The sequence below is a fragment of the Jaculus jaculus genome, chromosome 4, assembly GCF_020740685.1.
Source record: "Jaculus jaculus isolate mJacJac1 chromosome 4, mJacJac1.mat.Y.cur, whole genome shotgun sequence".
In the NCBI taxonomy this organism is placed as follows: Eukaryota; Metazoa; Chordata; class Mammalia; order Rodentia; family Dipodidae; genus Jaculus; species Jaculus jaculus.
In genome coordinates this window covers 17607002-17629522 of record NC_059105.1, presented here as the reverse complement: position 1 = coordinate 17629522, position 22521 = coordinate 17607002, and the positions used below count along the sequence as shown (strand labels likewise).

General features: G+C 48.7%; 1 protein-coding gene across 1 annotated transcript in view; it reads right to left on the bottom strand.

The window, feature by feature from the left end:
* Spata3 (spermatogenesis associated 3) overlaps positions 1 to 22245 on the bottom strand; it is a 33230-nt gene extending 10985 nt beyond the window's left edge. Inside the window, exons 1-3 of the mRNA XM_045146694.1 lie at positions 21909 to 22245; positions 17042 to 17213; positions 14554 to 14697 (exon numbers count right to left, since the gene is read on the bottom strand). Coding sequence (XP_045002629.1) covers positions 14592 to 14697; positions 17042 to 17213; positions 21909 to 22245 — 615 coding nt within the window. The 3' untranslated portion in view covers positions 14554 to 14591. The remainder of the gene's footprint in view (positions 1 to 14553; positions 14698 to 17041; positions 17214 to 21908) is intronic.
* Positions 22246 to 22521: the final 276 nt, after the last annotated feature.

Below are 22521 nucleotides of genomic sequence, written 5' to 3'. Positions count from 1 at the left end.
ACTGAGTGCCCATGCCCACTGTTGGGGAGAGACTTATTACATAAACTGAAAGCTGGAATTCATTTTGGGAGCTGGGATATAAGTGTATCTATTGACAAGCCAGAAAGTCTACTGACTGTGCCACTGGGAGAAGAATACGTTTTGCTAGAGAGCCCCATCACAGAGAGAAACCAGGACCTCCTGACCACCTTGCAGGACAAGTTTCCAAAAGTATGGGTTGAAAACAGTAGCCCCAGGCTAGTGGTCCATCAAGTACTGTTGCTTTAGAACTAAAAATATATGGCAACTCCAGTGTGAGTCAAATAATATCCTATGCCTCTAGAAGCAAAGCAGGGCATAAAGAAACACAGATAGATTACTGGAAGCTGGCATTCTGGTACCCTGTCAGTCACCCTGGAACACCTCCCACCCTCTTGCTGGTGAGAAAGCCAGGAACAGGAGAGTATCAATCAGTCCAAGATTTGAGAGAGATGAATAAATGGGTACAGGACATACACACCACTGTGCCCAATCCTTATACTTTGCTCAGTATGATGCCACCTGACAGGCAAATATATACTGTGCTGCACTAAAAGATGCTTCCTTTAGTATCCCATTGGTAAAGGGAAGCCAACCAATTTATTATTTATTTGAGAGAGAGAGAGAGTGAGAGAGGGAGAGAGAGAGAAAGAGAATGGGTGTGCCAGGGCCTCCAGCCACTGCAAAACGAACTCCAGAAGCATGCGCCCCTTGTGCATCTGGCTTATGTGGGTCCTGAAGAATCGAACCTGGGTCCTTAGGCCTCACAGTCAAGCACCTTAACCGCTGAACCATCCCTCCAGCCCCAACCCATTTTTGCCTTTGAATGGACAGACCTGGAACAAGCCACCAATGGGCAACTGACCTGGACTAGGCTTCCACAGTGATTTAAAAATTCCCCCAACCCTCTTTGATGAGGCTCTTTATAAAGACTTGCAGGCCTTTCACAAGGAAACGCCTGAGGCCACTCTCCTACAGTGCATGGACGACCTCCTCCTAGCTGCAGAAACAGAGGAGGAATGCCTCTCTGCCACACAGAGTCTCCTGGACAGCTTACAACATCTGGGCTATCACATATCAGCCAGGAAGGCTCGACTGGGTGTGCCCAAGGCAACCTACCTGGGGTATGAACTCCAAGAAGATAAAAGAATGCTGTCAGCCTCTAGAATTCAGGCCATCTCCCAAATCCCTATGCCTCAAACCAAGAGACAAGTCTGAGAATTCCTCAGAAATGTGGGGAATTGCAGAATCTGGATCACAAGGTTTGCTGAATTGGCCAAGCCTCTATATGAGGCCATGAAAGGGCAAGAAAAAGATTTTAATTGAACTCAAAATGAGGAACGAGCATTCTGTGAACTAAAGTCTGCCCTGACATTAGCCCCTGCCCTGGCACTCCCAGACCTAATCGAACCCTTTCACCTGTTCATGGATGAAAAAAGAAGGAAAGAAAGAAAGAAAGAAAGAAAGAAAGAAAGAAAGAAAGAAAGGAAGGAAGGAAGGAAGGAAGGAAGGAAGGAAGGAAGGAAGGAAGGAAGAAAGAAAGAAAAGAAAAGAAAAGAAAAGGGGCAGCCAAGGGAGACTGAGGCCATGGCATTGCTGAGTGACCTGCTTGTTATAAGAAGCTAGACCCAGCAGCCGCCAGATGGCCCCCTTGTCTACAGACTATAGCTGCTGCTGCTATTCTGATACAGGATGCTGACAAATTAACCTTGGGCCAGACTTTATCATGTATGACCCTAGGTGCGATAGAGACTCTTCTGAAAAGCCCTCCAGACCGATGGCTCTCCAACTCTCAGAGAACCCACTATTAGGCCTTGCCCTTAGACCAACTGAGGATACAATTTCACCAGACCAAGACTTTGAACCTGCTAACCTGCTGTCAGAAACTGATGAGGTGTCAACCCCTCTGCATGACTGCCTCCACTTTCCAGGGAGTATGCCCAGAGCTGACAGATGTGCCCCAGCCAGACACTGATCTGGTGATGCATTCTGATGTCAGCAGCTTTATTCAGGATGGAATCAGGTACGCAGGGGCAGCTGTGGTGACCATGGAGGAGACCCTGTGGGCTGAGTGAGGCCCTGCCTGAGGGTACATTGGCTCAGAAGGCTGAACTGATAGCCCCGAACAAGGCTCTGATATTGGGAAAGGACAAAAGAGTAAATATCTACACAGGCAGCTGTTATGCCTTTGCCACGGTTCATGTCTATGGGGCCATCTACCGGGAACGAGGACTATTGACCACAGACCTTAAGGACATTAAAAATACAAGTGAAATCCTGGACTTATTGGCTGCCATTTGGGCGCCTGCTAAAGTGGCCAATATCCACTGTCCGGGCCATCGAAAGGGGAAACTGCAGAAGCAAGAGGAAACAGATTGTTAGACCTGGCAGTAAAGAATGCTGCTCCTCAGCATCCGTCAGATTGGCCACTCTCCTGGCGCCCACTCTTCCTGACATACACCATACAGGGCCTCTACAGCTCACCTCTTATCTGACAAAGAAACGGACCCCACAAGGATGGTATCAACTAGAGAATGGACAATTGTCGTTGCCCCAAACCCCAGGGCGAAGACTGACTAAGCAACTACATGAAGGGACTCCCTTGGGAAGCAACAAGCTATCTGAACTAATAAAACAGTTTTTCTTCCCAGGTGTGGACTTAAATCATCAAAGACACCACCACCCGCTGTCAGGCCTGCCAATCGAAAAATGCCTCCTCTGGTAAGTTGCCACCTGTGGGAACGAGAGAGCGGGCAACAGAGCCAGGCAGATATTGGGAAGTGGATTTCACAGAGGTAAAGCCAGGTCAGTATGGATGTAAATATTTACTTGCTTCTGTTGATACCTTTTCAGAATGGGTGGATGCTCCTCTGACCAAGTCTGAGACAGCCCAAATAGTGACTAAGAAATTGTTAGAGAAGATAATCCCCCCCACCATGGGTTGCCCCTCAAAATAGGATCAGATAATGGTCCTGCCTTTATGTTAAAAAAATCACTAAGAAATTGACTAGCGTGCTGGGGATTAATTGGAAATTATGTTGTGTCTATCATCCCCGAAGTTCAGGACAGGTAGAAGGGATGAATCAGACCTTAAAGGAGACTTTAACTAAATTAACCCTGGAGACCAGCGAAGTTTGGGCGGGACTCCTTCCCTTTGCCCTGTTAAAGGGCCAGATGTACCCCTTATGTAAAAGGGATTACTCCATTTGAAATTATGTATGGAAAACCCCCTCCCATCCTGCCCTGGATGGGTCTTGAACAGATGACTGACTTTACTAATGAAAGGCTTCTTTGTTCTATTCAAGCCTTACAAAGAGTCCAGGAGTCCACTGTTCCAGCAGTCAAGGCTGCTTTTCTTTTTTCTTTTTTCTTTTTTTTTAATTTATTTATTTGAGAGCGACAGAGAGAGAAAGACAGATAGAGGGAGAGAGAGAGAATGGGCGCGCCAGGGCTTCCAGCCACTGCAAACGAACTCCAGACGCGTGCGCCCCCTTGTGCATCTGGCTAACGTGGGACCTGGGGAACCGAGCCTCGAACCGGGGTCCTTAGGCTTCACAGGCAAGCGCTTAACCGCTAAGCCATCTCTCCAGCCCTCAAGGCTGCTTTTCATACACCCCCTGTGTGCTCCTATCCCTTTCAGCACAGCGACAGAGTTTGGATCAAGAGACTCCATACTGGGAAGCCAGGTGTGGTGGCGCACACTTTAATCCAAGCACTCAGGAGGCAGAGGTAGGAGGGTCACCGTGAGTTCAAGGCCACCCTGAGACTACTACATAGTGAAATCCAGGTCAGCCTGGGCCAGAGTGAGACCCTACCTTGAAAAAAAAAAAGAGAGATTGAGAGAGAGACACCATACTGGGATGTTGGACTCCTATTGGAAGGGCCCCACCAGGTCATCCTAACCACTCCAATGGCCATGGAAGTGGACGGATACACACCTGGATTCACCACTCTCAAGTAAAGAGGCAGCAACTCCCGAGGACCCTTTGGAAGCACTAAAAAAAAGAAAGACAAGAAATAGCTGGTCCCGGAACATCCAGAGGATCCACTAAAGCTAAGACTCTCTTATTCATACTTTACTATTGTTACACTATTTACAGCCTACCACCCAGGCAAACATCTTCTTTCCCAGGACCTGGGAATGGGAATTAAAGGATACCCTGACAGGGGAATTAAGGGCCAAGTCGACAGAAAGAACCCTCTCTGCTCCCCTGACGTTTGAACTAGACCTGTGCCAACTATGGCTAACACTTGGAAACTATGCCAGCTTGGGAGCAGGAGGGTTTTCCCCAGGGGGAGAATATGGACACGGGGCAGTTGGAGGAGACCATTTAAGACACTGGAATGGATGTGGTTACCCACCCCCCCAAAAAAAGGCCATAAGGGGAGCTGCGCACTATGCATGTCCTGCTGGCGGGGGATCATCCTGCCAGTATCGGGGGAAACCAGTATCACTGTGGAGGCTGGGGATGTGAAACCATAGCCCCCTGGGTTGGTAGAGACCCCTTCATATCCCTTAAGATAGATTCCAACAACAGCTGTGAGGCTCCTGGGTTCTGAAACCCAATAAATATCACCCTCCGCAACTGGGGCCCTTTTCCCTTAAGCGGGCATTGGGCCACAGGGAGGATGTGGGGAATCCGAAAGTACCAACAGTGGGGAGACCCAGGCTCCGAGTTTACCATGCAAAGAGTTAAGACAGTTCCCACAGGACAGCCTATTGGACCTAACAGGGAGACATTCATGGACCCACCCAAGGCCAAGCAAACTCCTTCCAGAGGAAAAAAATAAATAAACTCAGGCCCATCACTAGTTGGGCAATCTAGCAATAGCCAACGATAAAAACAACTCCCCCCCACTCCTGCTTTAATGATGTCAGCCGATCCCATCCTCTCTATGCCAGATACAATGTACCCCTTTGTCAGCGCAACTAACTCAAATTTAACTAATGACTGTTGGTTTTATTTAAACCCAAAGCCTCCTTGTTGTGTAGGAATAAGTGGCAACAGCACAATGGGGGAAGGAGAGCTACAGATAAGGAAAATCAGCTACACCAGGGCAGAGAGAGAATGCCCGTGGGGAGGACCTAAGCCTGTAATAACCCTGGGAGATATCAGGGAAAGAGGACTACGTCTTGGGTCTTCAATGTAGCCTTTACAGTCCTCCCCTTATCAACAATATTATGAAACAACCCTGGAAATAAAACCAGAAGAAAATGAACATGTCCTTTTTTTAAAGTCCACCCACTACCTGCTTTGCCTGTACAATGAGCCTCACACCTTGTATAATCTGAAATTAAAAAAAAAAAAAATTTGTGGCCAGGTGTTGTGGCACACTCCTTTAATGCCAGCACTTGGCAGGCAGAGGTAGGAGGATCACCCTGAGACTACATAGTTAATTCCACGTCAGCCTGGACCACAGTGAGACCCTACTTAGAAAAACAAAACAAAACAATTTTGTGTTTTGGCTTTTTAAAAGCTTTATTTTATTTATTTGAAAGAGTGAGAAAGAAAGAGGGAGGGAGAGAGGGAGAGAGAGAATGGGTATGCCAGGGCCTTCAACCACTGCAAACAAACTTCAGATGCATGTGCCACCTTGTGCATCTGGTTTATGTGGGTTCTGGGGAATCGAACTTGGGTCCTTTGGCTTTGCAGGCAAACACCTTAACTGCCAAGCCATCTATTCAGCCCAAGTCTGGAATTTTTTTTTTTTTATAAACCAGGAAGAATTATGTTTACTAGCTCACGTTATTTACCAGGTGTACTTATACGATGGAACATCAGGTAGGGAACACATGAGCACGTTTACTCCTTTGCCGAAAAGGGTCAAAAGACGGGCTTCAATTCTAGTGTGCTTACTGGAAGGGCCTGGAACTGCAGGGTCAACTTGCATTAGGCACTGCCTCTCTGATGTTAGGACACACAAATCTTAGACTGCTTAGTGAACAAATAGACCAGGATTTAGGACACTTAGAAAGTTCCATTAGTGGCCTGGGACAAGCTGATTGTTTAGAAGAAGTAGTGCTATGACATAGGAGAGGATTAGACTTTCTTTTTATGAAACAAGGGGGGCTATGTATGGCTTTAGGTGAAACCTGTTGCTTTTATACCAATCGGTCGGGAAAAATTTGAAAGACACTAGCTTTAGTCAGAGAGAATCTCAAGGGGAGAACTTCAGAGACAAGCCACCAATAATTGGTTTCAGTCTATCTTTAGTTGGTCTCCATGGATAACCCCCTTTATCTCTGCTATTGCTGGCCCCTTGATATTACTGCTCTTGGGCCTTACCATAGGATCTTGCATCATTAACGCATTATTTGGATATATTAGGAATAGAATAAGTTCTGGTAAGCTCATGGTATTGGGGACTCAGTACGCCCCCTTAGCTAAAGACAAAGAAACCCCAGACACTGTTCCTCAGGAGTCAAAGATCTGACATCGTGCCACATCAGAGGGGGAAATGTAAAGGGACAAACAATAGAGCAAGTTAAACATTCTCTTGTGTGACCCTTGCCGTAGGGGCCCTCACAATGGGGATGATTGCCCAAGCTGATTCTCTCAACAGATAGATGAACAAGTTCAGAGGATGGTGACCACAAGCCTCACTTGTACACAGGCGCTTCCTGTAATCTACACGTATGAAATGTCCCTGATGCAATGCACCATGATGCTTTTGTTTAAAACTATCTTTGCGGTTCTGCTTTTGTCTTGCTTTTGTAACTAATAACTTGTGGTTTTCTATAATAAAAGCTGACTCCCCGAGCAGTTTGGGGGCCACACTCAGAGATCCCGACTTCAGGGGTGCAGTCTTGATGCATCAGCCCTTGTCCAATAAAACTTTGCCTTGTTTTCCTTGAGTCAGTGGTCTTACTTGTAAGACATTGGGCCCCATAACAGATCCCTCATGAGCTTACCAAAGGCTTAGTTCCTCCATACAGGAGCCTGCCATGGGTCCTTGGTGCAACCCCCAGGAAGCGCCCCCTAGAGGTCATAGTGAGAAACATGGAGATGTTTGGCTAGTTCCTGATCCTTCCAGTCACAGTGGTCCTCCTTCTGTGACCTGTGATCAGCCTGTCAGAGTGACCTCTTAGAAGGATGAAGACCAGCATCATATCAGAGGAGCCCCAGATCTGCTTCTCAAGACTTTTTTTTTTTTTTTTTGAGATAGGGTCTCACTCTAGCCCAGGCTGACCTGGAATTCACTATGTAGTCTCAGGTCCACCTTGAACCCACAGTGATCCTCCTACGTCAGCCTCCTGAGTGCGGTGATTAAAGGTGTGTGCAACCACAGCCGGCCTATCTCAGTTCTTGCTGAAGCTCCAGTATGTGCACTTGGGGTCACAGAGGGGTCCAGATGTATACTGTGGGCACTTATGATGCCCCTCTAAGCCACTGACATGAATGCGTCATCATCACAGGTGAGTTTATTCTAAGACCAGTATTCTCTAGAGTAGGGGCTGTTGACACAAAAGACACTGTTCTCACCTCAAAGGGGATATGAGATAGGTTATTCTGGAGCCAAATATGAGTGACCATGGCCTGGGAACACAGATTTAGGTTACCCCAATTCCATGTTCTAACGTGTTAACAAGTTCATGAAGGTTTTATAGTTACACTTATAGTTATGAGCATTTTATATTTTTTAAAATTTATTTTATTTATTTGACTGAGAAAGAGGGAGAGAGAGAGGAGAGAAAGAGAGAATGGGCGTGCCAGGGCCTCCAGCCACTATAAACGAATTCCAGACACATGCACCCCCTTGTGCATCTGGCTAATGTGGGTCCTAGTGAATCGAACCAGGGTCCTTTGGCTTTGCAGGCAAATGCCTTAACTGCTAAGCTATCCCTCCAGCCCAGTATTTTATATATATATTTTTTTAATTTGAGGGGGTGGGGAGGAGGCAGCTACATAAAGAATGAGTGTGCCAGGGCCTTCAGTCAAATGAACTCCAGATCCATGCGCAACCTTGGTGTATCTGGCTTAGGTGGGTCCTGGGGACTCAAACCTGGGCCCTTTGGCATTGCAGGCCAAGCACCTTAACAGCTAAGCCATCTCTCCAGCCCCGTATACTCTTAAATCAAGGCACTTTCAAATACATTGGCTGACCATCAGGGAGGCGGGCCATAGCAAAGCAAGGGGGCAGGGGGTAGAAAGACAGAGGGGAGATGATGAGCAGGTGAAAGGGAGGGCACACAGGGCGCTGCTGTGTCAGAGCCGGGCAGCTGAACCCTTAGTCCAAACAAAACGAGCGGGTTGGCTACCTCTCTCAAGGTCCGCCTGGAGCCCAGTGGGTCCATGAATTTAAAGTCAGCCTGGGGCTGGGGGCTGAGGGCTGGGGTAGAGTGCTTGCCTAGCATACATAAACCCCCGGGGTTTGGTCTCCAGCACCCCATGAACTGGGGGTGGCGGGGCATGCCTGTAATCTTAGGAGACAACAGCTTGTTGCTGAAGGCTGAGCCCTTCAAATTTAATTGCAAAAGTCCCAGTGTACAGGAGGGCAGAGGATTTAACCAGGATCGAGGTTCTGCCAAGTGAGTGAAATGAAGGGTGATGGGCAAAAAGAGTTGACAGTTTCTCCAACTAAATCACTTCCTAATTCCATCAGGACAATGCCTCTTTTGCTTGCTCCCTGAGAAAGCAACCTCCTTGGATTTAAAGCACCCAAATGATTCTCTTCCACTTCTCCTGGGTGGTTCTGTCAAGGTCCAGGGGCAGAGAGGTCCACTCAGGCCTCCAGCAGAAGATAGAAATGAATGTACAATCGCCCCCCAACCTTAGCCAGTTGGCTTTGCCTGGGCCTAGATTACTCTGTTCCATTCTGCCATCTTCCAGGGCAGCAACAGGATCTGGTTCCAGCTGCTCACAGTGGCCATGGCCCCACTGGTGACTTGCTGATCACCTCCCTTCCCTGCGACACTCCCCTCTCTTAGTGGTGTTTGCCGCTAAGTAAGTGGGACCCCCCCACCACCTTAGTAAGGTTCTAATTAATTTTTCAGGAGTTAGTTGTAAAAACCCACTGGAACCGGGTGTGGTGGCACACAGTACTTGGGAGGCAGAGGTATGAGGATCACTGTGAATTTGAGGCCACCATGAGACTACATAGTGGTTCCAGGTCAGCCTGGGTGACAGCAAGACTCTACCTTGAAAAAAACAAAAAACCAAGAAAAAATAAATAGCCCATTGGCACCAGGCAGGATGAGCCACAGCTGCAGGTCAGGGTCCGGTCACAGGAGCCATTCTCTACACTGTTGCTGAGCTGAGGCCTCCTGCATTCCAGGATGTGGGCATGGACACAGCGGCGTATTTCTCCACTATCCACTACCTGGCGTTATCATTAGACTGGATATAGATGACTATGTTAGGCATTTGATTGAGCCTTGTAAGTCCTGCTCTTGGACTGGGAAAGCCTCAAGCACGGTCCTGTTGAATGTTTGCAGAGGCCGCGTCTCCACCTGTCTGTGGCCCAGACCCGGAGTGGTTAGGCTTCCACTCTGGCGCACCTGTGGCTCAAAACGTCCCCAAAGACCCCTGCATTTACTGCTCCGTGTACCAGGGCCAACTTCTGTGTTTCTGTGCAAAACACACTGAAGGGCCAGGATTTTAGCTGAGCGTGGTGGATGCCTGTGGGCCCAGAAGACTGAGGCCAACCTGGTTTACAGAGCAAGGCCTTGTCTCCAAAGATAAAAGACAAAGCGACAGTCTGGGCAGCTGGTTCAGCTGGTAAAGCGAGAACACGTGAGTTTGGACTCTCAGCGCCCACTTCAGTGCTGGGAGGGTGTGGTGGCGGTCTGTAGCCTGTAATGCCAGCACTTGGGGGGTGAGGGTAAGGGGATCCCCTGGGTAAGCTGCTCTGGGTCCCAGTGTGAGATGCTGTCTCAATGAATGGAGGTGGACAGGGATTAACCTCTGGCCTCAGTGTGCACGTGCACGCATGTGCTTGTGTAGCTCCGCCACATGTGCAGCCCCCACTCACATGTGAACATGCATATATACAAGCATGCACACCACACACATGCAAAAATAAAGCGAAAAGAAAGGACTTTTTTTTTTTCTGTCTCTATTTTGGTGACAAGTGAGATCCTTTGATGGAAACTGGATCTGTAAGGAAAAAGAAAGAAATAAGGACAGAGCCATTAACTTAATCTGCTAAGACCTGGGACTCTAGCGGCTTTCCAGCTTTACTACCTCACCCATGGGGGTTCATCAGCAAGATATTTTTTTTTTTCCCCAAAAGGTCAATTATTTGGAATCCAAATTCTTCTTCAGGTGATGGGAATTAAATCCAGGGCCTCAGGAGTATGAAAAGCAAGTGTATCAGTGAGTCACACCCTAGCACTTAACTCTTCCATTCTTTAAAAAAATTTTTTTTGTTTATTTTTATTTATTTATTTGAGAGCAATAGAGAGAGACAGAATGGGCACGCCAGGGCTTCCAGCCACTGCAAACGAACTCCAGACGCGTGCGCCCCCTTGTGCATCTGGCTAACGTGGGTCCTGGGGAATGGAGCCTTGAACCGGGCTTCACAGGCAACTGCTTTACCGCTAAGCCATCTCTCTAGCCCTAACTCTTTCCTTCTTTCTCATTCCTTCCAACAGACACAAACACATGGAGAGGAGACTGCTCTCCCTGTACCAGGCTATGGCATTCTTGGCAATGTGTCTGGGGATCTTACTAGGCTCAGCTGATGTTAGTGTCTTCCTTGTTAACTCCTCACTCCCTGATGTTCCCCAAAAGCCAAGATGGCGCCTCGCTCCATATGAACGAGGCCATGGTGCTGAGTTTGACCAGGGTTAGTGCCTCGAAGGAGCAGGGAAGATGCTTTTTGCTTTGGTGCTTCAACATAAGCTGTGAAAGATGCCAAGGGAGAGCTTCACTCAATAAGCTCGAGGAACGGAAATTCTGCTGGATACCCATGGCCTCACAGTGCCTGACACCACCAACACAAGACCTCATAATAGCAGGAAAAGATCATGACATCAAAATAAAAGAGAGACTGATTGACAGAGGGTGGGGATACAATGGAGAGTGGAGTTTCAAAGTGGAGAGTGGGGGGAAGGAGGGAATTACAATGGAATATTGTTTACAATCATGGAAGTTGTCAATAAAAATAAATAAATAGGCATGGTGGCACACACCTTTAATCCCAGCACTTGGGAGGCAGAGGCAGGAGGATCGCCATGAGCTCAAGGCCACCCTGAGACTCCACAGTGAATTCCAGGTCAGCCTGGGCTAGAGTGAGACCCTACCTTGAAAAACCAAAAAAAAAAAAAAAAAAAAAAAAAAAAAAAAAAATTAATTAAAAAAAAGAAAATTCTGGAAACACCTTTCCCCAAGAAGAGGCAGCTTTGCCACTCTCATCAAGTGGCTTTTCACTCTCCGGATGGAGAAAGATCTCTAGCTGAAGTCCCTTCCACGGGGACTGCAGTATAGTATACGGCCTCGTGTCTCCGAGACGAACTTCCAAACCAGGCACAGTTGTGGAAGAAGGGCTATTTATTGAAGCTTACAGATCCAGGGAAAGCTCCATAATGGCAGAAGAAGTTGGCCTCCTCTTAAAGGATCAAACACAGAGAGAAAGCCCCAAGCCAAAAAAACACCCCCCAAACCCCAAAAGCCACACTACATCCACAAGCACCCTTAGGAACTCCAGGTGGAACTCAGGCCCTCTTCATACCCTTAGACTGGAACCCCAAGTCCACCCCCACACCTTAGGGCTGGACCCTAAGATCCACCCAGTGACATCAACTCCAGCCAGGTAGCTGGAAATCTAAGAAGCATTAATAAAACTCCTCAATCTATTGGGGGACATTTATTCAAACTACCCCAGGGACCAAGATGAGTCTTGGAGCTCAGCAGGACTCCGTTTGCCCCCTACAGCCCTCCCTCTCATCATATGGCTTTCACTGGCTAAAGTACTTCCCTGGGCTCCAATTCAATAAAAGACTACTCCTTAGTCTATCCTACCATGCCATTCTTTTAAAGAAATATTTTATTTTTATTCGTTTATTTGAGAGAGGGAAAGAGGCAGTGTGTGTATGTGTGTGTGTGAGAGAGAGAGAGAGAGAGGGAGAGGGAGAGAATGGGTGCACCAGGGCCTCCAGCTACTGCAAACAAACTCCAGACAACTGCGCCCCTTTGTGCAACTGGCTAACGTGGGTCCTGGGGAATCGAACCTGGGTCCTTTGGCTTTGCAGGCAAACGCCTTAACCACTAAGCCATCTCTCCAGCCCCTACCATGGCATTCTTGCCTGTGGTAGTGGAGACTCTGGGCTGCCCCCACTCCACTCCATCTCACTTCTTCCTAGTACGCAGGAGCTTCTCCTGGTTTGGATGCCGTGGAGATGGGGCTGTGCCCGGCTCTAAACCATTCCACCTAGTACAGAGTGGAGGATTTCAGACTGCACCTTACCCGGAGTGACTCCATCCTACAAAACAATAGTTTGCTTCATTTTGAGTGAAAATGTTGAGGCAGAATGACTCGATTGTCTTGCTCATGCAAAGAAACAACCACTATCTGTACAGCATACACCATCAAGTACAGTTATCACTTATTTATGCAAATTCGATATCACTGACTATGAACTTATCAAATTAAGTCAGGGACACACAGACCCACAAAGCCTATCAAAACCATATCAGAAAGACCAGGCCCACGAAGCTACCGAACACACAAGACAACAAGTGAGGCAACTCCCTCAGTGAGATGGCACAGGAGGAGATCCTAGCACTGTGGTATGTGGCACTCATCAATTTGTCATCATCCATCTGGTGCCTGTGTCATGAGATCAGCGGGTGATGAGCTCCTGATTCTGTCCCTTGGGTCCAGCATGACCTTCCTCCTTCAGGGGAATCTACTCCGCCCACTCAAATTGCCAGTAGCTCACTGGGACTCAGCTCTGCACCATGGACCAACTCTGAGCCCAGCTCTGCACACTTCCAGTGGCTCTATGACTTGGTGTGTTACTATCTAACCGCCTGCAGCGACTCTTTGCATTTCTACCAGCTGTCTCTAGCTTATTAAATTCTTTCTTAGCCGTTCCGTAACACATGTGCACGTGTGTGCGCACGCACACTGGCATCATCGTGGGAAGTGCGTTGTGTGATCTAGGAGCTATTATTAGTAATGAAGATTGGAACAAAAGAACCTGTGATTACTCACAGCCATGCCTGCCAAGTGGACTCAGTAGCCCGTGGTGAATTAGATCCCCTGGTGCACATGGTGACATTGTGTGCTTGTGTCACTGTGTCTGGCTGTGTGGGACCTGGAGCTTTGAACATGAGGGGGTTATAGGCTTACCCCGCAAGCGTCTTAACCACTAAGCCATCTCTCCAGGCCGAGCCATGGTATTATTATCTCCACTACATGAGAATAAAATAAAAGGGACCTGCCCCATGTGCTGAACACTGAATGCCAAAAGGACATGTATCCCCAGACGTGTGCCCCTCAGAGCCCACACAAGTGGCTGTGTTGCTGGGAGGAATCTCAAAAGATGAAATACTTAGCCCAGCCCAGGTGCATTTCTTCTTTTCGTTAGATCTTGCTCTAGCCCAGGCTGACCTGCAATTTTCACTCTGTAGTCTCAGGGTGACCTCGAACTCATGGCAGTCCTCCCACCTCTGCCTCCTGAGTGCTGGGACTAAAGGTGTGTGCCACCACGCCTGGGCCCCAGGTGCATTCTTCATGTAGCCAGTGCCACCCTCTCTGCCCCACCCCCACAGCGGCCCTGCACGGGGCACATCTGCATACTCGTCTTTGAACCATCAGCACATTTGGAGGGAGTTGCTATTTTCTCCATAGGGAAGAATGTGCCTGTAACATTCAGCTTTCACCTAGCACAGTCTAGCCAGGGGACAGCCAGCTTTAACTCCAAAGCCATCTTAGCAGTCACCGTGATTATATGGTAACATGACCTGCCAGCTGTCCTAGAGACATCCCGTCACTTCCCAGCCAAGTCTGAGAGGAGGAAAACTGAGGCTCTTAAGTGCTGCAGTACTTCCTGAAGGTCAAGATGCTTCTTATACTGTTCCTAGAATGTCATTTGAGCTGACAGCGGGAGCCCTTGGGAGAATGATGAGCTCACTGGAGTTATTTGCAGGCTTCTGAGATACTTTGAGCGTCAATGCCCATCCAGTGCCATGTTTGACTATGGCCATTTCCTGCCCACTCCTATGAATGATGGAGGGCAGAGGGAGGGCTGAAATGCCTCTTCTGACTCCAGGGCTCCATCCCCACAATTCTTATCAAGTATTCACAGAGCATGGACCTGGCCTTAGGGTTGACCGTGGGTGCTTCTAAGTGTCCAGCCCAGCTCCCCTCCCGAGCTGGGAGGGACCTCTGTCCCAACCCCTCCTGTCTCCTCTAGTCCACGACTAGGGAAGTCATAGAAGGCCAGGGGGCAAAGGGGGAGGAAGTAAGGGCTTGACCCTGAAAAATCCAGGCCAGCCCATCATGAGCCAGAAATGAATCCCCCAGCTCGTGAGCTTTCCCAGAGCGCTGCAAAGACATCTTCTGGGAACGGGTAGGGGCTCCACCTACCTGAGGGACCTTGGGCCTAGGACCTTGTTCACAAGGATTCAGCGATAAAGTAGGCAGCTCCTAGGGCCCCCAGAGCCACAGCAACAGTCCCGAGGGCTTGCAGTGCGTGTGTTACGGGGAGGGAAGTGTTTTCTTGAAGGTCTCCTGCAAAGCAAAGCAGAAAACAGGAGTTTGAGGTGGGGGAATTTGAGGCTTTAGTGGCTGTCTACGGGTAGGTCGAAGTGAACTTATGGAGTCTCTCAATCTTTCACTGACGAGGCTGCTTACTGCCCCCACCCATTCCAATAAAGACCCTTCGGACTCAAGGATGAGCTGGCCTGGGAAACAGTGGCTCTAGATTTCCAGAGGGGGCACAGGATATGAGGGCAGCGAAGACCACCATGTGCCAGGCCTCGTGGCAGGCACCTCCTGCTCAATGTCTTCTTCAAACTTCACAACAACCCTCTAAGGCAGATCCTATCACTTAACTCCATTGTAGAGCTGTAAATACTTGGGAAATAACAGATTAACCACACCTACTACAAACGTAGGGAAGATATACAGTTACACAAACGATTGCAAAACAGGCATTCAGAGAATACAGTATCTATTTTGATGAAAAGCCCATTAGTAGAAGTTCTTGTTTAATGTGAATGTACATTTTTAAATGGTTTTGTAAAAAATTTATTAGAGAGAGAGAGAAAATGGGCATGCCAGGGCCTTCAGCTGCTGCAAACTGCCTCCAGACACATGCACCGCCTTGTGCATCGGCCTTACGTGGGGTCTGGGGGTATTGAACCCGGGGCCTTTGGCTTTGCAGGCAAGCCCCATAACTACTAAGCCGTCCCTCCAGCCCACGAAGGTACATCATAAGCCAGCATTGAACTCTGCTGAGAATGTGCAGGCTGCGGAAACAAGCGCTCACGTGGGAAGAGAAGGGAGGATACCGTGATTGGCCAACCTGGGTCCCCTGCCTGTTCTTGCTGTTCCCTAATCCCAAGCCTGGTTTTGTCTTTTCCGATAGGTTAAGAACACGCTTGCTTTTTATTCGAAGCCAGAGAGACACCGAGGATTCTTTTAGACTCCTTTCACACACGGGGCACATTATGCTGCCTTCCCCCTCTCCCGGGGTCCTGACTCAGCGCTGTCTCCCTTTGAAACTCCTGGAAGAATCTCCCAGACACAGCATTTCTTGCCTCATGCTGTAGTTTCCAAATGGCTGCCTGGGCAGATTGAACCCACCCGCAGGGCAGATCTTGCCCTGTTTTTCCCCCATTAGCGCCCAATATCCTACCAGAGTAGGTTATCCTCAGTAACACATCACTTCCCCACCCACGGGGACCTGTGGCACTCCCTGACAACAGATGATGGACATACCAAGTGTGGGTAGATGTGGACCATGACAGGCCCTTCCAGGATCGGGACTCACTGATTTTGCCTATGTCCTTCCTACCCAAGTCCCGTAGCTGTGCGCCTCTCTTCATACTTACGGGAGATGGAGTTTTTTTTTGTTTTTGTTTTTCTCGAGGTAGGGTCTCACCGGAGCTCAGGCTGACCTGGAGTTCACTATGTGGCCTCAAACTCATGGCGATCCTCCTACCTCTGCCTCCTGAGTGCTGGGATTAAAGGTGTGCGCCACTATGCAGGGCCAAGATGGAGTTTTTTAACTATGGGGAGGAGAGGGGAATTGTGCAGGGGAGAAAAGGAGGATGGGGAGAGTGGGCTGTGATCCTGTGTAGGGCATGAGATCTCTAAGCAGAAGGGCCTCCTCCAGGGAGAGTTTGTGTGGCTCTGAACATGATGAGGGGTGGAGGCCCCTTTTTCAGCCCCCACAATGAGCCAAGCAGCCCTGCAAAGATAGGGGCATCTTTAGTTCATTTCCAACATGGACATGGGGCTTCTTGTGAGAATCAGTGGCCAGCACGACATTTCTCCTGGTGACACAGCAGGGCAGAAAGTGGTCGGTGCCATAGAGGGCTGCCACCAGCAGACCAGCCCAGGTCACATGACTCTTGTGGGCACTCCTGAAATCGACATTCTCTGGAAGGGGCCTTGGTGTTATTACCAGATGGGGCACATGAATCATAATGCGTTTTTAATCACAGAGTTCTGGGGGTAATTCTTCAATATGCAGTGGAGGAAGAAGCAGAGAGGCTCACGAGTCTATGGGCATGGAGGAACTAAATTAAATGGAGTGGATTGGCATTTTTGACGGGCTTGGAGAGGAAGGGTATTCTGAGGAAAAAGGACTTCTATGGAGAAACAGGCAACGAAATGCTTGAGAAGTGCCTTCCAAAAGGATGGAAATCGGCACCCCTCTGGCGATGGGTGGGTGGGTACCACAGGGGCGGTAACTGGTAACAAGGAAGGAGTTGGGTAGAGCTCTTCTTTCAAAAAGCCTGTGTGATTCTCAGAAGCTACACGTGCTTGTTAACAAGGTCTCAGACAGAGCCCGGCCCTGGGGAACTGTCTGCCCGAGGCTTCAGCCCCTCCCCACACAGTTGGGGACCTGTAGAAGGTGAGAAGGTTTGGGAATCCTCTCCCTGGCATGGCTGGGCAGGCCCGAGGCAGGAGGACATCGAAGATGCGGCTGTGGCACAGCCCCAGACGTCGCCAGCAAGCACAGCTGCCAGGGCAGGTGGCACAGGAGCAGGGGCTTGGGCTGGCATAGATCAGAGGCCCTGCTGGACAGAGGAGGAGAGAGGTGAGCGCTATGCCTGCTTCCCGGGGGGCCAGGCACAGCCCGGAGGACACTTCTAGAAGGTCTAAGCTACTTACCTGTGGCAAATGTAAGGTTGACAGGGAAACTCTGGACTTTTTAAAGGCATCATTGAGGATGTGGGACAGTACTGCCTAAGGAAGGCAGCTCTCCCAGCACCACCGTTCCCAAACACAAGGGGAAACTCCCTGCGCTGTGTGTGGCGCTACCCAGGAGGAGTTTAAATGATGACCAGGTAACTGCTGGCACCTGTATGCTACTCCTTAGTTCCACCTTTATTCATCCCAACCAACTGCCACCGCAATCCCGTGAAGCGAGATACTGTTAATCTCATTTTACAAAGAAAGAAACTCAAGCTCACAGCATATGAGGAATGTGCCCTTATAGTAAATAGATGACAGAAGTGGACTTTCAATCAAAATCTCTTCACTTTGAAGGCAGTGAAGCCACAGGGCTTGCAGGAAGTGGTCCAGGTGGGCCATGAGCAGCTCTTGGAATTGGTGCAGTCATCTGTGCTCCAATTACCTAGGGTCCCCAGTAAGTCCAAAGGACAAGCCACCACTGCACTAGCTCACAGTCCCAGAAATGCTTCCCCAGGGAATGTCTCATGTCTGCCCTCTTCTGGGACCTATCCAAGTTGAACTCAGAGATGGAGCCCACTGTTGCTGGGCAAGAGAATTTCCCATGCGTAATTTCTTCATATTTTCAACCTGGTTTGACAAAGGCTGCAGATTCTTCTAGTCCTCAACTCCATGGAGCCAGTGGTCAGTTAGCAAGCTCAGCCCACTTCCTGCTTAGGATGTCTACAGTGCACATTTTTCCTGGTTGTGGAAGGCAGGAATTCTAAATGCAAGGCTTATTCTTTTTCTTTTTATTTTTTAGCAAGGGCAAGTGTGTGTGTGAGAGAGAGAGAGAGAGAGAGAGATGGGGGGGAGAATTGGAGAATTGGTGCACCAGGGCCTCAGCCACTGCAATAGAACTCCAGATGCTTGTGCCACCTAGTGGAGATGTGCAACCTTGCGCTTGCCTCACCTTTGTGTGTCTGGCTTATGTAGGATCTGGAGAATCAAACATAGGTCCTTAGCCTTTGCAGGCAAGCACCTCAACCACTAAGCCTTCTCTTCAGCCCTTATTCTCTCTCTCTCTCTCTTTCTCTCTCTCTCTTTGGTTTTTCGAGGTAAGGTCTCGCTCTAGCCCAGACTTACCTAGAATTCACTATGGAGTCTCAGGGTGGCCTCGAACTCATGGCAATTCTCCTACCTCTGCCTCCTGAGTGCTGGGATTAAAGGTGTGTGCCACCATGCCTGGCTCTCTCTCTTATTTTTTTAAGCTTAAAAGAGTAGAAATTAACCTGGGCATGGTAGCACACACCTTTAATCCCAGCACTTGGGAGGCAAAGGCACAAGTATTGGCATGAGTTCAAGGCCAGCCTGAGAGTACATAATGATTCCAGTTCAGCCTGGACTAGAGTGAGATTCTACCTCCAAAAAACAAGCTAGGTGTGGTGGTGCACGCCTTGAATCCCAGCACTTGGGAGGCAGAGGTAGGAAGATCACCATGAGTTTGAAGCCACCCTGAGACTACATAGTTAATTCCAGGTCAGCCTGGACTAGAGTGAGACTCTACCTAAAAAACCAAACCAAACCAAACCAAAACAAAACCAAAAAACCCTCAAAACAAACAAACACAAAAAAAGTGGAAATTGAGCCTTAGGGTGGCTCAGTTGGCAGAGTTCCTGGCATGCATGAGGGCCTGGACTCAATTCTTAGCACTGCAAAAACTGCCTGGCATGGTAATACATTCCTATAATCCCAGAACTGGGTCAGTGGAAGCAGGAGAATCAGAAGTTCAAAGTCATCCTCAAGTACATAGAAAGCTTGAGGTCAGCTTGGGATACATGAGACCCTGTCTCTTTAAAAAAATAAAGAGGAGTTAAAATTGGGCTGCAACTCTTAGGCTGTATAATTAATCTTGCTAACGTCCACAGTGGTTTTCATATGCTCATGAAGTTGTGTGACCAGCACCGACATCTGGTTTTGGAATATTTTCATTTCCTTGAGGAGAAATCTCATCCTTTTTAGCAATCACTCCCCATTTCTCTCCTTCCTGCTCCTGGTAACAGATTTGCCTATTTTGGGCATTTTGTATAATCATCCAATATGTGTGGAGTGCTGGGATTGGCTTCTTTTAATCAGACTAATCTTTTCAAAGTTCATCTATGTTGCAGCATGTATCAATGTATCATGGCTTTTATTGCCAAGTAATATTTCATTGTACTGTGGAATTTTATACTGTATTTTGCTTGTCCATTCATTTCCTTGATGGACACTGGGTCATGTCCAGTTTTAGTTATTATGACTAATGCTGCTGTGAACATTCACGTACAAAGTTGTGCGTGGGTGTGTGTCTTGGATTCTCTGGTACCTGTCTACAGTCAGGAATGGAAGTGCTCAGTCATCTGGTAACCTCATGCCCCTCTGAGAAATTTCTGGTATCAGTTCCATTTTCCATTCCTACCAGCAGCGTAGGCAGGTTCCAATTTCTCCACATGCTCAACAATACTTGTTGGCCCATTCTTGTCCAGAGGGGCAGGATTCTTTGGAAGAAGCCAGCATAGGGTGTTCACCATAATCACTGATGGGTGCTACTGTCAACTTGAGTGGATTAAGAAACACCTTGGTGACTGGAAAAGCACCCCTCTGGGTGTCTGTAATGGTGTTTGTAGCTCAATTAGGACACCAGGGAGCTGAGCTAATGAATCCCTTGATGGAGTCATAATGCGGTATCATTGGGAGGTGGTAAAAAGTAGGAGGCGGGGCCTACTTGGAGGCAGTAAGCCACTGGAGGCGTGTCCCTGGAGACTGTGTTTTGCTTGGGCCCTTTCCTATGCTATCTTTACCTCGCTTCTTGGCAGCCTTGCTACTAGCTGCTCCGCCACACTTTCCCTGCCTCGATGGATGTACATTTCTAAAACTGTGAGCAATAAATACATAAATAATTCCTCCTCTAAGTTACTTCTCTCAGGTATTTGGTCACAGTGAGGAGAAAGTTAACAAATATGGTGGGCCACTGATGTCTCTTGTTCTGGCTCCTCAATAAGCCAAAGTCCTCCGAGGGGTGAGTGTCAGATCTTGGGACAGACACCTGTTTGGAAGGCCATGATTGAGAAACGTTCCCCTCCATGGCTGATGCTGACAATACGTGCCGCACATAAGACCACCTCCACCTATCAAGAACGAGTCAGCGCTTAGCCACAGACACACTGCTGTCCTGGGCAATTCCTTAGCTCTAGAACTGTCATCTTCTTGAATCCCTTATTTTACATCCAGACTATCTTAGAAAGGCTGCTGAGACTCACTCAGGGAGTGTGGCTTGCCTGCTCAGGGACACTGAGACATAAGCTATGGCTCATGGCAGTTGGAGGAGAAGCCCAGAGAATACTCTTCCATGTGGGGAGCCCAGCAGGCCCCCTGGATGGGGGAAGAGATTCCCCTTCTGGCACTACCAATGTCTGCTGTTGAGCATGTGAACTGCGGTGAGCCCCAGTGTCAAATAAACAGGTTAAGTTAGGTGGTTGAACTGAACGTTGAGTTCTGAGACAATGCTCAGTGGTAAAGGCAGTTGGCTACTGCTATTATCATCAGCAGTCCAAAATAGCCCAGTCCTCACCTCCATCAGAGTCCGCTGGACAATGTCCAAAGTTTAGTCAGACACTCACTGGCTACCCAAGAACATACGGGAACCACTTTTTGTGGACAGCCATTCCATTTCAGACAGAGCTGATTCCTACAAAGGCTGTTTTTCTTTTTTTTTTAATGCTAGGCAGACAAACCAGGGTGCCTGTGCAATATTTGGGACACTCACACTAAAAATTAGTTGTTTATATGAAATTAACATTTAGCCAAGCATCCTGTATTTCACCTGGCTATCCACTTCCTGGGTCCCTCGTCAGAGTTCTGGGGATAACATGGCAAATTTCTACTCCTGTCTTCCAACTGACAGACATACTCTAATTCTCTCAACAAACAGTCACAACACCACCAAACAGCTCTTTTCCCCTCACTGCTCTCATTCTTCGTCGTCATAGACAGTTTTCTCATAGGCATCTGGTACAGCCTATGAGAGCAGCTTGAAGGGAAGGTAACCAAGGAAAACAGTATGTTCACTTCCCTTTTATTCTAGATTGTATGCTGCAGTGAGTACCTTCCTGGCTTTTAGTTTTTCGAGGTAGGGTCTCACTCTAGCCCAGGCTGACCTGGAATTCACTATGGAGTCTCAGGGTGGCCTTGAACTCACGGTGATCCTCCTACTTCTGCCTCCCGAGTGCTGGGATTAAAGGCGTGCGCCACCATGCCTGGCTCCTTCCTGGTTTTAATTTTGTAACAATCACATAGTGCTACTGCTTATTCCTAATAGGTAGTATTACCAAGGAGCTAAATTAGATGTGAATATGTACGTATGTCTATCTCCTGCCAGACCTGGGATGGTAAGGAATGACAAAATACAGGACTCTTGGTCTCGTGGATAAAAATAAAATAAAATCCCTGCCCCCTCCAGAGAAGCCCATCTCCAGAAGACACGCTAACCTTTCACTGTCATTCTGCCTCTGCGACTCCCTCGGCACCTCTAGAACTGCTCTAGTGGGAAGTCTGCCTACCTGATTTCCTGGACGGAACGACTTCTTTTGTTTCAGCTTTTGAAGGCACTAGGCACCCAGAAGAGAGGTGGGTTTCGGTAGCTAGAGCAGTCTGGGGTTCAGGCTGTTGTGGGATGGGGACAGAGGCAGGCTCCTGCTTGGGTGGTGGCAGCTGCGGCTGCGGCTGCGGCTGTTGCTGTGGCGGGGTGGGCTCCGAGCAAGGCTGCGGTGGGCTGGGCTCGGGACACGGTGGAGGTGTTTCAGAGCTGGGCTGCTGCGAGGAGTCGGAGCTCGTCTGTGGTGAGATGGAGCCCCGGCGGCGCCTGGTCTCAGACTTTTTCTTCTTGACCTTCTTCATGATGGGTCTTCCAAACCCAAGCGTGGACCTACATGGAGCTGTGGATTTTCTGGCTCCCTCCTAGGGAGGCCATCTGCCCTCTGTCCCAAGGGTATGGGATCTGACCTTTGGCTGGAGTCAGGTCCCACAGACAACAGTCACCTACATCTCCTGTGAGGTCACAAAAGCCTGGGTGGCTCCCATGGCCACAGCTCTGCCACAGTCTTCTCTGCAGGTGCCAGGCAGTGGCCTGGCATCCTTGGGACAGGCTCTGTCCCTCCAAGGCTTGACTAAGCC